This window comes from Xenopus laevis, chromosome 1L, assembly GCF_017654675.1.
Source record: "Xenopus laevis strain J_2021 chromosome 1L, Xenopus_laevis_v10.1, whole genome shotgun sequence".
In the NCBI taxonomy this organism is placed as follows: domain Eukaryota; kingdom Metazoa; phylum Chordata; class Amphibia; order Anura; family Pipidae; genus Xenopus; species Xenopus laevis.
This window is the reverse complement of record NC_054371.1, coordinates 128862214-128881037: the sequence shown is the minus strand read 5'-3', so window position 1 is coordinate 128881037 and position 18824 is coordinate 128862214. Positions and strand designations below refer to the sequence as shown.

Here is an 18824-nt window from a genome sequence, read left to right as displayed (position 1 = left end):
AAAACAGGACAACGTTTGTCAAACACTCAGTCTTACCCTCCAATTCATTTAATTTTTCTTTCAATTGAATAAAAGTGTTTCATTGTTTCATTGGAACGTAAGGAACTGATACGCTAACAAAGGCAGCTGATCTTTATCTAGGGATATCAGAAAGCATTTTTTCTACAGTTTTCTTACACATGGACATTTTAGCCGGTACTGGACCTCTGATCTATTGGGATATTACAATGAATATAAAATATTCCCCATTACCTTCCCTCTCACTACATTCTGTTACTGTAACTAAGGCACAGGAGAAACACTGAATATGAATCTTGTAGAGAGCAAAATAGGGTTGATCAATACAAGTTGTAGTAAGGCCTACCATGAGCCCTGTGTCCATTTTTTATATCCAGTATTCATAATGGTCATTACTAAGAGACAGATGTTGGCTTTGCGCACATCGCAACATTTGCCAGGCGTAAATTCGCCTGGACAATGCTAATTCACGAAGATCCGAAGTTGCACACAGGGTACCGAACGCTTGCGAAGTTGCACTAGCGATAATACGATCAGCAGTTCGAAGTTACGCTAGCGTTGGCTAATTTGCATACATTGTGCAGTTAAAGTACAATGGACGTATATGTTGCAGCAAATACATTACACTACACAAGGCCGAAGTGTTATATTGCTCTACACATGTGCCCACTGTATAGTTTATGTGCCATATGTAAGGAAATGTAGGGGGAGCCGGGTACCCTAAAAAACATTTACGCACTTTTGCAGCCTATCACCATGATAAAAGGAAAAGACGCCAGCGTTTTTTGGGACTTAGAAAAATTTCCAATAAAATTTCAAGTAGTCCTATCTACTCCATTGCACTTTGCCTGGTCTGAGGTGGCGAAGGCAAGTCTGGTGATAGAGGTAACGGTCAGTAAAATCAAAAACTTTGAATTTGCATAGTAACGCTCTTTCGCCATAGCGTAAATTTGCCTGGCATTAGAGTGCGAAGTTGAGCCAGAGTCTATGTCCTTCGCTAGCAAAATTACGCCAGCGATCGTTAGTAAATCGTAAAGTGCCGAAATGATGTCACTTCGCCCTGTAAATTGTTTATACTTAATTAAGAGGGAATTGACCACTATGTGAAAAACATACGGAGACAACACAAAAAACCAAATTCAACATTTTTAATACAGTATACAGAATCCCCAATAAAATATTTGTCTGACTAGCAAACCAGATCCGAAGCCCAATCTGCATATTCAAATTTAAGAACAATTCCACCACCTATTACCTAAAAATTATTGTGTTTGGTTATCTGTAAAAAATCCTGAGATTAGTGATAATACTGAATTAAATCCTGGATTCAGTGAAATTCCTGCGATATACTCTACTGGTATTAATACGCCAAGTATAAGATTGAGTATAAGATTAATGCAGGAATCAAACCAATTTCTGTTATGGGTGATTTTTTCTATGCTCCTTTTCGAGATTATTTCATATTCCTCAAAATGAAAATGAATGTAGGGATTATTTGAGCAAAATGTTAAATTTTTGTATTTTTCACCTTCTATCATGTTCTATTTCTTATTATACACTTAACTATTCAGCACAGGATCTGTGAACAGGCTAAAATAATGCACGCTATACCATTCGTCTTCTTGCATTGATTTCAGTTATTGATATATAAACTAGAAGAATGCTATTTCTTCAGTTATAACTATATGTTGCAAAGGGAAAATTGTACCCACAAAAAAAAGAATTTTTTTTGATAGATAATTTTCTGTTACATTCCACGGTATCTCAGTAGACGTTGCTCAATAGAGGCAAATTAGGCACAAAGTAGAACATCACAGCAAGTTTTTTCTATCATATTTTTAAACTACCTTCCTACCTTTAGCCTTGTAGCAAGGTATGTGTACAGTACATTCTTCTTTGATGTGAGGCTTTGTTTTGGAACTGCACCCTCCTGTATGTATGCCTCTGTGATCAATACAGAGAACCACACGATACCTCAGTCCATGCCCACACGTAACAGTACACTGTAAAGTAGAATAAGACATTTGCATCATTCATGGGTCAACAATTACCTTCATTTAGAAAAGAGATACACATCAATGCTAGAGTAAGCAGAAAGACACATATACATTAAACAAATTACAAAGCTGCATTTTATTAAATATAAAGGCTTCAAATATTATTTTTACACTTTTGCAAATATATATTGAAATCTTGCTACCCATTAATATCTTAGCTGGAAGAAAGGGGGATGGATAGTAAAAGCAATTTTTTGACCACAATACCGATGCAGCAAACAATGAAAAACTACCTCTTTTCTTATCCATCCATCATACATTGTTAGGATCAATTTCCAAATGTTTAGGGTCTGGAAACAGTTCTCAGGTTTCCAAAGGCTGAAGGAAAATCACTCCAGAACAGCCAGATTTGTGTGGAATGTCTTAGTGAAGCTAAAAAGCTTTGTCATGTACCTTACAGCACCTGATCAAAAACAGGCAGGGACGCAAAAAAAAAACCCAAGTAGGATGAAGTCTGAAAAGATTGTAATAACTGAAGTCTTCTCCAAATTGAGCTGCATGAGAATAAGTATCGCATGCACAAGTTTTTATTTTTACATTAATACAGGTTTGGGTATTTAGTAAAGTATATTTTTTACTTTCCCTCTGGGTTTTTTAAAAGAAATTGCTATGAGGTTGCGAAAACCATTATACTCTGTTTCAGTTCCAGTTTTGTCCTGAATTCTATCATTTGATCAAGCTGAAAATTTGTCAATTTTATAGTGCCAGTTTTTTTTTTAATAATGGATGTAGTTTAGAATGGTTACCAAGAATAGTAAATACACAAAAATTGTTATAACATAAAATGGTCACAAAATTATTTTTTTACAAAGGAATTGTTCACTTTTTAAAAAACATCAAGTTTTATAGCATATCTCAATAACATCCTACATGTCACTTTGGGGCCAGAAACTTATTTTGGCAACTGCCAGTGCCCATTTTCACATGACCCTATCCTTCAAACCGTAACTTTAGACTTTACAATAAACACTTTTGTGAGGCGTTGTAAGCCTAATGCTTGGATCCTGGAACACTTCAAGTTCAGCTTACACTTCTGACATAAGCTGTACTAGCCATAGCATAATAGGGACAATTTTGAAACTGATTCTTGAGTTTACAAACAAAAATTTGCAATTTAGAAGGTTTTTTTTAAAAACCTTTTAATGAAAACAAACAGGGATGATATATTGGTATGCACACAGCTCACAGAGACTAACTGAACACCACCTTGCACAGCCCTATCCTTCTCTGGATAAATGAATATACGTTGTGCCACAGGCTTAACATTAAAAGGAACATTATTATTACATCTGACTAGATCACTTACACATCAATTCTAAATACAGCAATTCTAAAGCATCAGTGAATATATTTTTGAAAAATGTACTAACATTGAAATCACAGTAAATGAGTTGTGTTTTGATTTTTGAAATTAATTAAGTGGACCTCTATGGGAACAGGGATATGAGCAAATATGAGCTCCTTTGGTAGCACTGGGGAAATTTGCACCTGGGCGGTAACCCATGGGATTCAATCAAAGTGTTGCTTTCATGGTTCTAGCTATTGATAGATAGATAGATAGATAGATAGATAGATAGATAGATAGGCAGGCTATGTATCTGTCTTTAGAGACAAATTGTCATATTGATAAAACACTATATAAAAGTTAAAGCCTGGGTGCATACAGGATTAATTTTGTGCAAGCCCTCAGTGGAGTTGGAGTGTTTGACATTTTTTTTAGTTTATGTCCTATTACTGTATTTGTTTGTTCCTTTCATGCTGTGGGATCGATATTAGTGATGGGCGAATTTGCGCCGTTTCGCTTCGCCGAAAAAATTCGTGAATTTCGCGCGAAATTCGCGAAACGGCGAAAAATTCACGACGCCGGCGCCCGTTTTTGGCGCCGGTGTCCATTTTTGCCGCGAATTTTCGCGGCCGTTTCGTGAATTTATTCGCTGGCGGCGAAATGCGCAAATTCGCCGCGAATTCGCGCCTGGCGAATAAATTCGCCCATCACTAATCGATATAATAAATCATTAAAACACTGAATTCAACACAAATAAATTGCAATCCTCATATAGTCGTTGCTGCTCTTTTTTACATTACCACTGCTATGCTGAATTACACACATATATATTGTACTGGTGATGTACTTACCGGTGACCATTCCTGAGCCAGCCATTTAGGGCAATCAAAAATATTGCAAGGCTGTACAATAGGCATCTTTGGAGTATACATGCACTTCCACTCTTCCACAGAGCTTATCTGTCCGTGGATATCTTCCTCAACACAGGAAACTGTGCGACTCTGTATCCCCCCACCGCAGGAAGAAGAGCAGGCTGTCCAAGGAGTACTTTCCCACCTAAGCAGAAGAAGAAAATTAAGTTAAAGGGATACTGTCATGGGAAAAAAAATTTTTTCAAAATAAATCAGTTAATAGTGCTGCTACAGCAGAATTCTACACTGAAATCCATTTCTTAAAAGAGCAAACAGATTTTTTTATATTCAATTTTGAAATCTGACATGGGGCTAGACATATTGTCAATTTCACAGCTGCCCCAAGTCATGTGACTTGTGCTCTGATAAACTTCAATCACTCTTTACTGCTGTACTGCAAGTTAGAGTGATATCACCCCCTCCCTTCCCCCCCCCCAGCAGCCAAACAAAAGAACAATGGGAAGGAAACCAGATAGCAGCTCCCTAAGACAAGATAACAGCTGCCTGGTAGATCTAAGAACAGCACTCAATAGTAAAAATCCATGTCCCACTGAGACACATTCAGTTACATTGAGAAGGAAAAACAGCAGCCTGCCAAAAAGCATTTCTCTCCTAAAGTGCAGGCACAAGTCACATGACTGAGGGCAGCTGGGAAATTGACAAAATGTCTAGCCCCATGTCAGATTTCAAAATTGAATATAAAAAAATCTGTTTGCTCTTTTGAGAAATGGTTTTCAGTGCAGAATTCTGCTGGAGTAGCACTATTAACTGATGTGTTTTGAAAAAAACATGTTTTCCGATGACAGGATCCCTTTAATGAGTGACTGTATTGTAAGCACTCACTTATAAATTATATTGTGAATAAAGTATATTATAAGTTACAGAGGATTTTAATACAGGTCATGCACTTCGGAAGTATAACATAAGGATGTACTATAAACTAAAAAATATAAGGATATAGTGTTAACACATATTACTGGGTTCATTAAATAAAAGTTCCCTGATATTTGCATGTGTTTATCATTATTAGTGATGGGCGAATTTATTCGGCAGGCATGGCTTTCCGCACTTCGCCGACTGCGTTTTTTCTTTGCGAAACTGCTGCGAAAATTCACAGTGGAAAAATTAGCTGCAACAGAAAAAGTTGTCGCTCGTAATTATTTTGCCACCTACTGACTTTAATGCATTTGGACAAAAGAGTCGCGTGTGTAAAAATTGCCAGCCCGTGTCAACATTATTCAGATGCCCATTGACGTTAATGCCTTTGGACAGAAGAGTCGTGCGTATGAAAATTGCAATTGCATCAAAATTGACGTTGAGAGTTTTGCAGATTTTTTGACAAAGCAAAATGGGACAGATTCACTTATCACTAATCATTATATTCTACCTCTACATTGTTTTGCAATCCATGTTGCATAACATAAAGGAGGTTATTTCTAAGCTGTAAGGCTTCCAACCTTTATTGAAAGTTTATCAGAAATTGATCAGTATTGCTGGCCTAACACTGACTTTTCACACAACTCAAGACTTTTTAGGGTTGAACAGAATCAATTTTTGGTTTGATTTTAGTTGTTCAGTCAATCCCACAGGGTTATGGAAGATAGCTCATACTACAGGTTGATCCAGGGACTGGTCCGATTGCCTTTCTGGAGTCAGAAAGGAATTTTTTCCCCCTCTGAGGCAAATTGGAGAGGCCTCAGATGGGTTTTTTTGATGGACTTGAGTCTTTTTTCAAACTAATTTACTATGTTACAAAGACATTTGATTTAAGTACAACAAAAATATTTTAAGATAACAAATCTAAAATATTGATGATACAATATATAAGTGGTCCGATCCTGAATGATTAATAACAGTGTAAGGGGGAAATAAATATTATATGGGATTTAAATGACAGGAAAAAGGAGTCATAGATATGTCCTATGAATAAAGAAGGGGCTTTCACAAAAAGCTCCACTTTATTCTAGAACAAAAAAGATCACTTTTTGAGTTTGTTGATTAACTGTACAGTAGGGATTTCAGAAAGAGTATAGGGGTCTGAAACAGTTATGAATTACATATCCCAGCATCTATTGATAGCTTTCGGCTGCCTTTACATAAAGATTAAAATAAATCTTCTGCTATTCATAACTTGCTCTAAGACACAATAAGACCAGTATCTCCAGAATGTCATTATACAGGCGATAAATAAAGGCGTGCACACAAAAAGAAACACCACCACTGTAAAACGACTAAAGTATGAGCAAAAGGCACAATACACTTGGCTTTCAAATTCCAAGAAAGCTGCACAGGGACTTTTTACGCTTTAGATCATTATGGCAACCCTGACTTGAGACCTGTAAGATGAGATTTAAAACTAATATTTTCACACTCGCAAAAAGCCTGCTTGGAAGCTCGAGTTGTTAAAATAAGAGGGGGGAAAAATCATTTCAGGAGCTTGGAACAGTACAGGAATTATATTACTTTAAAAACGGTTCCTCATCTCAGGATCTAAAGGCCTGTGATTGTATCTAACTCCTTCTCAGCCACTGAAACATTCACCATTTCCATGCTTGTGTGCTAAACTTTCTCCCAGCAGACCACTGGTTACAGATTTAGCTGGGAAGGAGATGAAGTTAAACATGATGAACCAATTATTTGAAGTTTACAATGTAATCAAAATATAATGAACTAGCCACAGCAAACCAGTCCAGGGATATCTGTATGGAAACAAGTAACTCAAAGCATATTTTTACAGACTTCCCTTAATAGAATTATTAATTGGCACACTTAACAGATTGATACATTTATGAGATTTACAGTGGTTTCCCTGGTAAACAGGAGCGTAGTCATCCCATATATATTATATGTGTGGGATGTAAACTAGTTTTCAATGATTTTTTGCATGTGAACATTTTTGCAGATGTTAATCTTGTTGCTAAAACAGTTATGCAACAGCTGAAGCATCCAACATTGTCATATTGATTTTTATTCCATGTTAAACTGTATTAAATGCAGTAAAGAAGCCATTTATGACAAAAGTACTTAAATCATGAATTATTTTGTGTTGTTTGTAAAGTTTAAAGCAGTTGTTCACAAGAGTGATACTCTGAGACATTTTTCATTCGGTTTTCATTTTTTATTATTTATGGTTTTTGAGTTATTTAGATTTTAATTCAGAAGCCAGCTCGTCAATTTCCATCTCAAGCAATCTGGTTGCTAGGGTTGAAATTACTCTAGCAACCATGCACTGAATTAAATAAGAGACTGGAATATGAATAGGAGAGGGCCTAAATAGAAACATGAGTAAACAAATTAGCAATAATAATAAATCTTTAACTTTACACGGCATGTGTTTCAGATGGAGTCCCCATTTTAAAGCTGGAAAAAGTCAGAAGATGCAAAATAATTAAAAACTATAAATAATAATGGAGATCAATTGAAAAGTTGCTTAGAATTGCCCATTATATAACATGTTAAAAGTTACCATATAGGTTAACCACCCCTTTAAAGTAAGAACACAAGTTGAAGTACTGTATTTAGCAGTTAAAGGACAAGGAAAGGCTAGTTAAGAGTCATCCTCTTAAGAGTTATCCTCTGATAAATCAAGGCCTTAGGATTTACTTTCCACGCTTTGTTTAACTGACCTCTAGGCAGATTCGTGACTCATCATCATGACTGAATGTGAACACTCAAACATTCAGAAATGTGATAAAATGTAACACATTCCAGTAGTTTTGAGTAGAGGAACAGGCCGCATGGAAATAGGGCAGCATCAGCCATATTTCTGGCTTGTGGTTTTTAGATGGTCTGTCACTTAACATACCTTGGAAGTGGATGATAAAGGTCATAAGGCATAATCTGCTTGTATCCATCACTGTGAGGAGTGAAAAACAAATAAAATTAACTTTAAAATGCAACAAAAAATATGATATATGATAAATACGTTATAGAAATACATCCTTGTACTTAAACTTTTCTTTAAAAAAAGAGATATGTGGTGCTTATGGCAATCTTAAAACATCTATGAAAATATCAAAAAGTGCACAGTCTATTTTAAATACAGGATGTAACATAAATAGTGATGACATAATAGGGTTTGGCCAGGTCATAGCCAAATATCAAGGAGGTCTCTACATACGTAAGATAATTTTACTTGAAAAAGAGAGAACCTGAATCACTGTTTATGCCAGCACTATTTGCACAGTATGCACTTTAATATATACAGGTATGGGACCCGTTATCCAAAATGTTTGAGACTTCATTTTTTTCCAGATAGGGGATCTTTCCCTAATTTGGATCACCATACTTTAATTTTACTAAAAAAACATTTAACCATTAAATAAGACCAATAGGATTGTTTTGCCACCAATATGGATTCATGCAACTAAGTTACCATAAAGTACAAGGTTCATGTTTTACTATAGGTATGGGGCCCTCTTATCTTTCCTTAAGTTGGATCACCATACCTTAAGTTTACTTCTTAAATAATTTAAATATCAATTAAACTCAATAGGATTGTTTTGCTTCTAGCAAGGATTAATTATATTTTAGTTGGGATCAAGTACAAGCTACTGTTTCATTATTGCAGAGAAAAAGGGAATAATTTTATCAGAGATGGCCATCCTCTAATTTGGAGCTTTTTTGCATAATAGGTTTCCGGATAATGGATCCTATAGCTGTATTACACAGAAAAAGGAAATGTTAGTATAGACCTAACAAAGCTATTGATGACTAATTAATTTAATACTTTTTTAAAACTTAGTTAAAAAAAACTATAGTATACTATAATATAAGTATATGTCTACAAACATGTCTATCTATCCATCTGTCTATCTAGATATCTACTTATGTGTGCATGGGATCTTCTATCCATAAGTCGTTATCAATCCTGTTTCTCAGCAATAATAACATACGTGTCATGCAAGCAGGTGCAAATAGTAAAGGTGCAAGTGTGAAAGGAAAGGTTAGCACAAAAGGAAAAATAAATAACATTGCTCATGTTTTTCAGAAACTAAATGTACACATCAATTATTTGTGCTTTACCAAAAGCCACAAAGGCTGTCCGCTTATGGCTTCAATATCATCTAGCTCTGTTTAATCTGCATACAGCTCTGTACTCTGTACTGTAAGAAGCCAGTGGAGATAGCAAGAGGTGTGGTACAGTATAGAGACTACATTATACTGTAAACCTAATCAAAGGTATTGCATGAGATAAAGGTGATGACAGACTGAGAGGAAAGGCAGCCTGTAACATCCTGTAAATGCCGCCAGCAAAATGAACTAACATGAACTCTGAGATTAAATGGGAAAAATTTGTAATTCTTTTCCTGACCATAAGCATTTATCACTTTGGACTTGGTAAAGTCTACAAAGTAGGTCTTTCTCCACTGAGATGCAAAATAAACATAAACATGCGATTAGCATGATTTATAAATAATAATCATACTAAAAAACAACCTGATTGTAATAGTTTCTCCTTCCAGTCTTATCAAAGATGGATTAGGCCAGAAAAATGTCCCTGTGTACTGGCTAATGTTAAACCAGTTGTCAAAAGTCTGCCAACTGGAGATTGAGCAGCTTCCTAAATTCTTGCTAAAGGATCTATAGCCAAACAAAAGCCAGTGCTAAAGAAACAGCATTCAGAACAATTTGACAAGAATAGGGCCACTTCTTGCATGCTTTCAAAATATCTGTGCTGAGCACTAGCAGTTCCAATACATAACATTTAGGGGGTTATTTACTAAACCTCAATTTTTTTCTGGTCGAGGTATTTTGGGCAAAAACTTTTAGAGGGGAAAAAACTAGAATTTTCTGGGATTCCATATACCCCAAAACTGCTAAAAGTTCAAATCCAATCTGTCGAGGTCATGCAGAATACAATTTGAAGATATTGTGATCTGTGCTGGGTTTTGACCAATAATCAAAAAAATTTGGGCATTTCAGTCTACAACATGAAAAAAACAAGCGATCTGGGCGTCGAATCTGAAAAATTTATACAATTTGAGTTTTCTCTAAATGTTATTGAGTAATTTCCCGAACCTTATTTTTTTCAAGTTATTTATTGGTAAATGATAAAATCATGGATGGGAGTTTGGTCGAGCATGGTTTAATAATAATATGAGATAAATTTGAGTTTTAGTAAATAACCCCCTTAAAGTCCCATTTAGTGTAGTATTTTATGCTATGATCCCAGAAATTATTTGTTATATTAATACAACAGGTGCATAAACCTTTGCTTGTTTTGTCAATCGATGGCTGACATTGCCTTACTACTAATTCCATGAATTCTTTCTTAGTTTAGATAAACATTAAACTTTCATTAAAGCATCCAAACAAACTAACGGAAATTAGATCTTGAGAAATCCGTGTTTCGTAATCCGTCGACAACAGGGACACATTAAGGAAGTCCTTTCCTTAGGGACCTGCTTTTATTATTTGTCTTGTCCAATGCTGCACTACTGTTGAACAATGTTAAGCTCAGCATACATAATTAAAACTAAGGAAGTAGCCACTCAAAACAGATAGAGGTCAAAACAGGGAACTATTACAGAATTGCTGTCCATAATGACTAAACATTAAGGACATGATGGTTTGTTGAAACTGTCTCCTGTGGAACATTTACACTGTGCGATGGTTGGCGAGATTAACCTAAAACATACACAATTTGTCTGACCAATGCTGCATATGGGTGCAACTAAAAAGACATTTTTTGTCAGACCATCATGCAAGGATACCAGATAAGCTGGAATTGAGAAAAGCCATGCATCCCTTCGGTTATCCTTGAGGGAATTACACTCTGCATTTAGTATTTCACTGAACTGTCATGAAAGCATAAGCCTAAGTCCTAAGTCTAAGTTAGGCCTTTCTGTGGACATGTTATATGAATAAAGTCTTTTAACATTTTTAAACTTGGCCTGTACATTGGAGGTTCTGAATGCAAGTCCTGCTTTGTTTCCATGGTGTTCCGCTCCCCTTGGCTGAAGGTTTGAGGTATGGCACCAAAACCCAATGTTTGTACTTATGAGCTTTACGGGGGTTATTTATCAAAGCCTGAATTTATCTCAATATTTTCTGCTATAAACTCTGATCAAATCTGCTAGAGTTTTTCACACTTATTTATTAATAGTTTTCCAGAAAATTTGCTTTGCGGGAAAAAATTTCACAATTTTTTCTGATTTTTTCATCAGAATTTCATGATTTTTATGGAATTTTCACCCGAAAACTCGGAAAACTTCGGGGTATTGCACGTAACCCAGTGTACATCAAAAAAATCATTGGGACTTCTCCCATTGACTTATATGCAACCTCGACAGGTCTGAGATCCGGATTTTCAGATTCAGACTTTTCCATCCTCAGGGTTTAATAAATTCTGAAAAATTCATAATTTTTTTAAAAGTTCTATTTTATATATAAAAAAAAATTACAAATTTTGCGTGTTTTTTGCATTCTGAGTTTAGCACATTACCCCCTTAGTGTCCTAAATTGTATTCACAACATTTTTTTTGTTTTGCTTTATAACAGAAAACTAAATTCTAAGCAATGTCCCCATGTACATTCATTCAAAACTTTTATGTGCAAATGTACAGTCAACTGAAAACAGCATTTATTTGTCCCTTTTTGTTCTCTGGACTTCCACCTGAAACACTGAAGTAGAAATCAGAATTATTCCATGTTAGTTAATCAGCTGGCTTCTGTTACATTGTTTTAGGGATCAAAACTACTTTTGCAGAAAATGTGATCAGACACTGCTTTTTAAAGGAATTACATTTACAAATACATTCATAACAAAATAAATGTAATAATTACAAAATATTGTAGAAACTTTCCTTATGCAAGAAAACTGCTGCTTTGCCTATTCTATTTGCCTATTTCATAATAACTTAACAATTGTTGTTCCCCTACATCACCTTTGATGCAGGACTGTTTTAATACTTAAACCAATTGTTCAGTATTTTAGCCAAATCCATAGCAGAATTTTCCCCAAGGTCCTTTCTTCCTTTGATATGGTTTGCTGGACTGGGCTATTTTGCTCCCTGTTGGCATTTTGTAAAATTGGACAGCACTGAGCTAGAGTTTTTTTCTGGCATGATCAAATAACTCATAAGCCCATTTCAGAGAAAGGAAGACGCTAATGTAATTCTTAAAATCCCCATATTAGAATTGTATTCCCACTCATTGAACAAAGTCAAAAGGAAAGAAAAACAAATTAAGCATCCCTAATCAAGCAATTATTCATGCTGTTTAAGCACGCATGGTCCAGAAGAAAACATACAAGTTCATGGGCAGTTGTTGTCAAAGTAAATGAGATGCTTTAGGCAACTAGTGTTGATTGTTTGCTTTTTTATATTCCCAAACATCTGTAAGAGTTAATGGTTTGTGCACATCTCACTTAGGACTAATAACTTCAGTCATGAGAAAACTGAGAGGTTAGCTTCACTGGTCCCAGGCACTGTTATCCTTACAACAGCATTTTGCCCTAAGAAATCTGGGTATTCTAAGCAGCTTTTTTTATAACTAGTGGTGATAGCTGGTAGGTTATAAAAATAGAAAAATAAGGTACAAAATTCCAACGTGTGGTTTCTTTGGTGTTACAATTACACATGGAAGGTTTAAGCTTTTTAAAATGTTTTTTTTCAATAATGTTGGGAATTTGATACAAAAGCCAAACACACCTTCACTGTTGGAGCCTGTGAAGTGACTATTCTTTCCGTTCATGTTTTTCTTTCCTTTGAGTATGCATCCCAGAGTGTGGATGTTATTTTGTTACCACTATAAGCAACCAAATGCAGGAAATATCTGACATCTATGGTTATCTCCCTTTTTGAAGCATAGCAGGGAGCCAGATACTTAAATTAGGTCTACGTAAAAAGATGAATAGGCAGTCTATGCTTACAGATCTTATAGAGACACTACTTTGCTAAAATGATAATGGATGTTCTTATATTGGGGATACAATTGCTTTGTAAGATATTAACATACATCTGGTCTGACACAGCAAGGATGTACTACATCTTTATTGTTGGCTTTTAACATCATTTTGCATGGAGATATTTAGGGCATAACTCTTTCCTCTTTAGAACTTCAATTTACAAAATAAATTAGAAAAAAACCTGCATTCTTAATGGGATTGAACTAATGCCCCTGCATTCGTTCATCCGTCTTTTGCTCTCTTTCTTGTCTCCTTGCCCTCATCTTCTGTTCCTCGCTCATTTTCTTTGCTCATTTTCTTCCCTCCCTGACCAATTTATGTATCCTCAGAATGAAAGAACCAAAATACACCACCAATATTACGCAATATGGTGGAAAGTGGGGCCAAACTTGAGGTCAGTTATGCAGATGGGGGCATGCAACCAACAAAAAATATAAACACTTTTGTAATAAGAGGACAGAACTAAGAGAAAAGAAAGTCAAAATAAAGTCCAGCCCATATAAAATAACTTATGTACAACTTTAGCTAAGTAATAATAATAAAAAAGGAACATGGTTGTATGCTATAAGACAGAAATAGAACAATAACTGAAGCCCATTTTTTATTATATGGAAGAACATGAAAATGGAAAACATATTAACATTTTATTTGCAACTGCCACACCTTTCTTCCTACTTAAACAAATGCAACACTCAGGGGGCCCATTTACTAACAATAAAACAATTGAAACCACAAAAACCTTTGCCAGGTAAAAGTTATCGAGATCCTATATAAGTTAATGGAAGCTGGACTGATCCTATTGGACTGGTTTATATCAAATTTTTTTCCATTATAAATTGTCTGAAAATCTAAAATTTTTAGAGGTTGTAGAGGTATTCGTATTTTTTTTTTTTGATCGTTCAGCATAATTTTTGGTTCTTACTTTTTTTATTCAGAACTTTTAATAAATGTCATGATATTCATTGTTTCAGAGAAAGCGAGTTTAGTTGTGGTTTAATAAACCTCTTAAACCACTACAATGTGACCTTTGATAAATAGGCCTCCATTTGTGTGCTTGAGTCAGGCAATTTTACTTTATATAAAAGGAACAAATTAAATGTTCTCTCCAAGTTGGTAAATAAAAGAACAACCCATTTCACATATCTAACAGCAACGACATTGGTGCAATGGTTTGGGGCACTATCTATAAGAAGTTTGTATGTACACCCCTGTCGGCGTGGGTCCCCCTCCTTCTCCAGTTTCCGCCCACACTGCAAAACATACAGGTAACAGTAAGTTGACTGGTTCCTGATAAAATTGGCCATAGTGCACCAATGTTATAGTGACTTATAAGCTGCAATGGAGTTGATGTGATAATCTCTGTAAAGTTCTTTGCAATATATGGGTGCTAAACAAATAAAGAATAGCAATAATAATGTGCATGTCTTCATTTCTGAAATGTAGAATTCATACTATGCTACCTTATTTGTTCGGGCACATCATGCTTTTTTTACATGACAGAAAGAAACACATTGGCTGACCTTGCCAAACAGGGGTCCATATTGCACTCTTGGAGCTTTGGTTTTGGCTTGATGTTTTCAGGATAGTAGTTGCAGTACTGATCTGCTACTACACGCCCACTCCTTAGATCGTAACATTCAGCAGAAGTCAGCTGGTAACCTGCAATTAGAGTCTCTTTTACTTTCTCTTTCAAGAAAAACACCTTATATGTGTTTCTAAAGAAAATCACGCAACAATGAATTCCCAGTTTAATTTTAAAAGATACAGTGATTTCAGGGTGGATTAACATGCATGGAGTATCCAGATGTTGATATTGGAGCATTAGGGGGGGGTTATTAATTTAAAGGAAGATACACCCTGAAATGTAGGTGTGTCAGCACAACTAGACTAGTGGGTTTTTTTCATGGCTAAAGAGCCTATAAAACACACATCCAATCAAAAGGATAATGGAATAAGATTGTGTATTATATGAAAACCCCAAATGTTTAATTTCATAATTTCTAAATATAACTATACTGCAAAATGCTTGAAATCGATTAAAAACAAATGAAAAATTCTTACAGCCAGGGTTTAGTGAGTCATTGTTATTCCATATTAATTAACAACATTTTATAATTGTTAATAATTGTGTTTATTTGCTCACTTGGTAAATTGTGTCCAGGACAGTTCATATGAGATATATATATATATATATATAGTATGCAGACTTCTCAGTAGTGTAAATAACTTGCTCCATGTTAAAGTTACCCTAGTATGGTGGGCTGTAACTGCAGTAGGGAATTTAAGCTTTAGATTTCACAGGGCTGAAACTGATGCAAGTTATTAAAAATTCCCTCTGTAAAGTTTGCAGACAATGTTGGAGTTTAATAAAGAATAACAACAATCTTTATTTTACTTTCTTTGAATTTCTCCTGGTGTTCCATTCCAAAAGCATATCCACTTTATAAAGCATCTTAATAGCCTCAGAATAAAAAAAAATGGTATAAATGAATCAGTTTTTCTGAAATCCACATGTGTGTTATTAAATGGTAAATCTATTCCACCAAGAGCCAGCACCATATTAATGAGCAATTTCACTTAATACAGGGAAACTGGTGCAGCAGATATTTTCTGCTCCTCTGCTGCTTAGTAGAAAAAGCACACCAGTATCACTGGGCTTATTAAAGTTAAATTATTAGAATGTATTTTTTGTGACCTCTCTAGTATTACTTTTGCAATACTTCCACTCCTACGTAAATCAATTGTGTGCAATTTAATATTAATTTGAAAGCCCATTAGAAATACATCATTTTACTTACTATTTACTAATATCCCAGTTGATTGTGTAATATAATAGTAACATGAAAGCATACCACACATATTTTTGCATAACGCTACTTATTACTTTGCAGGCGTTGAAAGCATAGCACACATATTTTTTCAAATCATGACTTATTATTTTGCAGGATGTCATACTATTAATGTAAAAGTTTAATGTACCTACCTTTTGGCAAATACAAGGTCCTCTATACTCAACCCATTACCAGTATATTAAGGACATTGAGACATTTTGTGCCTTAAGCTACTAAAAAGTGCCTTACCATTTAAACAATGTGGTCACAGCCTCATTGCAATCCCCCCCCCTTAATGGTCTAAAAATTAGTGGTGAGCACAACTTTCCCTTGTTTGTACCTAACTGTTATAAAATAATTTGACATGTATATAATATGCACTGTATTATGTCTATTGTTTTTATAACTAGAAAGATATAGAGCAGATTATCAACCCCATATTGATCCCATGCATTGTGGAAAAATAAGCAGCTGTAGAAAATAATGTTATACGGGTATTAAATCTATAATCTATTGACATTGGGGTTACCTGATATAAGTTTGAACCCATGCATAAAAGCTACTAGCAAACTTTTAAACATGGGATAGTATTTTTGTATGGATTTATGCTAGCTTAATTATCATCAATTACGAGGCAATGTCTAATTAGTGTAGAGGAAAAGCAAATCCATAAAAAATGAGCAATTGCTTGTCTAAATAGATTATTTTGAAGATTTCTGGATATTGAGTTTTCAGATATTATATACCGTACCTATACTGGAATTTGTTTGGATGGAATGTATTCCTACTTTGCAGGAAAGTTAAAATCTAAACTTTATATTATAATTGAATTCTCACAAATCACACTAACTGAAAAGCCTCAGCCAATACGAATATCTTCCGTATATTGTGACAAAAGTACTTTTTCTATCAAAGAATTGTATTTATTTTTTATTAAAACAGTTCATAATACAACCTTTTTATTACCTCCTCCACATGAAGCTGAGCAGGGGAAAAAGTCTGTCTCTCTCCATCGATGTATAATGGGTTGGTAGAAAATGAACTGTACCACACTGTCGGCTGCTCCAGCGTAATGGACCTAAAAGAATAATGATTGGCAGTAAGAAGATGTTCACCTAAACTTTTTGAAATCTTGTAAATTTAATCTATTTAAGAAACTTTATCTGTATAACTTTATTGATATTTGATTAAATGCAGATGTAAGCCTTTGTACTTGTGAAACATGAAACCCAAGGCTCTAGAGGTGTTGCGTCAATAAAGTTATTTTGTTTTTAACATATTTTCCTGGTGACTTACATGTTTTTTTGAGTGCTCCATTTATATGTTGATAAATGCAAATGATTACCAAACCATTTATAATTTGCCATGGATTACCACCTCTCACTGGCCCTGATTAAATTAGGTGCAAGATTAAGGAGGGGTTAGGCAGTGTCGGACTGGCCCACAGGGATACCAGGAAAAATCCCGGTGGGCCAAGGTGTCAGTGGGCCCTCATGCTGCTAAACATTTGACCTATTTCATGGCCATTCCCTAGTTCTATGAGATCAAAGTGGCTAAATAGATGGAATAATAGATTATAGTATGTAAAGAAAAGGAGAATAGATGAGTGAGGAAAGTAAGAATAATAGTACTAAGAGTGGGCCCCTGGTCTAAGATTAATTGGTGGGCCCCTAGTCAAAGGTTTTTGGGTGGGCCCCTGGTGTCCCAGTCCGACACTGGGGTTAGGCATTTGACTGGTTGCATCCCTGTGTGTGAGAGAGAATGCAGCTCTTTATTGGTCATATTAGAGTGGTCTGACCGTGGACATTTTTAGCAATTAAAAATGGGAAAAGATGGCATATATGCCCAGGTTAGGAAGTAAGATAGAATACGATCAAAAGACAAAACAATACACATTAGGGACAGCAGTCTTTTTTTTTTTTAAAAAAAAGGGCAAGACAGCAGAATATGGCCCAATTCAATTGGGATCCCTCCCAAAAAAGGATTTTACTTTTATTTGTGCCATATTGTGAGGATTTTTTTTTGGTTTTCAGCATGAATAAATCATGACTGTGTTATATATTACATTGTATTTTATTTAAATAAAATCGTATTGTCTTTTTTTGCCAGCATGCGGCAATCTTCTTTTTTCTTTCATTATATTGCTGGCTATTTAAAAGCCAGTACAACCTCTAGTTTACTTAAACATAATTACTTTGTTTAACTAGAGGTCTTTGATTTCTGAATACACAGACAAACCAGGGAGGCCAAATTATTAACCTGCTCTCTTTTCCTTCCTTAAACAGATTTTCTCACTTCTCCACCTCCTACAATAACCAAACAGCCCAGCTGGGGAAGCATTTTATATACACTGCTCACATGATGTGAACATGTATATGTCACCACCCAGCTTGGCATTAGTGGCCTTCTCTAGGTGTAATGGGCCAAATATTTAGAACTGGAATCCCAGACTTATTTCTAAATGATTGGCAGCCTCTCTGAAAAGCAGTGGCAAGCCTGCATTAGAACCTGAAAGGCACAAATATCTGAGGAATGTGCAGAGCAAACATCTGCCAAATGTAACACTGAGCTTTTATTGCATAAAAATATATATCTATGTATCTGGAAGAGTGAAATTGCACTTTAATGTACAATTAGCTAAAGGCACTTATGATATCTTATCATAAACATGTTTAATACTCATTTGTCACTCTCATTACATAGTGACAGCAGACGCAAGATCGCCATTAATTCTAAATTAAGAACTATGTTTTGTGGTTCTGGTTGTTTCTGGTGGGAGTTATTTCAAGAGTAAGCAGTAGTGGTCTGTCC

General features: G+C 35.2%; 1 protein-coding gene across 1 annotated transcript in view; it reads right to left on the bottom strand.

Annotated features, from left to right (window-relative positions):
• adamtsl1.2.L (ADAMTS like 1 gene 2 L homeolog) overlaps positions 1 to 18824 on the bottom strand; it is a 189656-nt gene that overhangs the window by 83655 nt on the left and 87177 nt on the right. Inside the window, exons 8-12 of the mRNA XM_041563588.1 lie at positions 16980 to 17091; positions 14703 to 14841; positions 8077 to 8127; positions 4212 to 4416; positions 1874 to 2021 (exon numbers count right to left, since the gene is read on the bottom strand). Of these exons, the coding sequence (XP_041419522.1) occupies positions 1874 to 2021; positions 4212 to 4416; positions 8077 to 8127; positions 14703 to 14841; positions 16980 to 17091 (655 nt within the window). The remainder of the gene's footprint in view (positions 1 to 1873; positions 2022 to 4211; positions 4417 to 8076; positions 8128 to 14702; positions 14842 to 16979; positions 17092 to 18824) is intronic.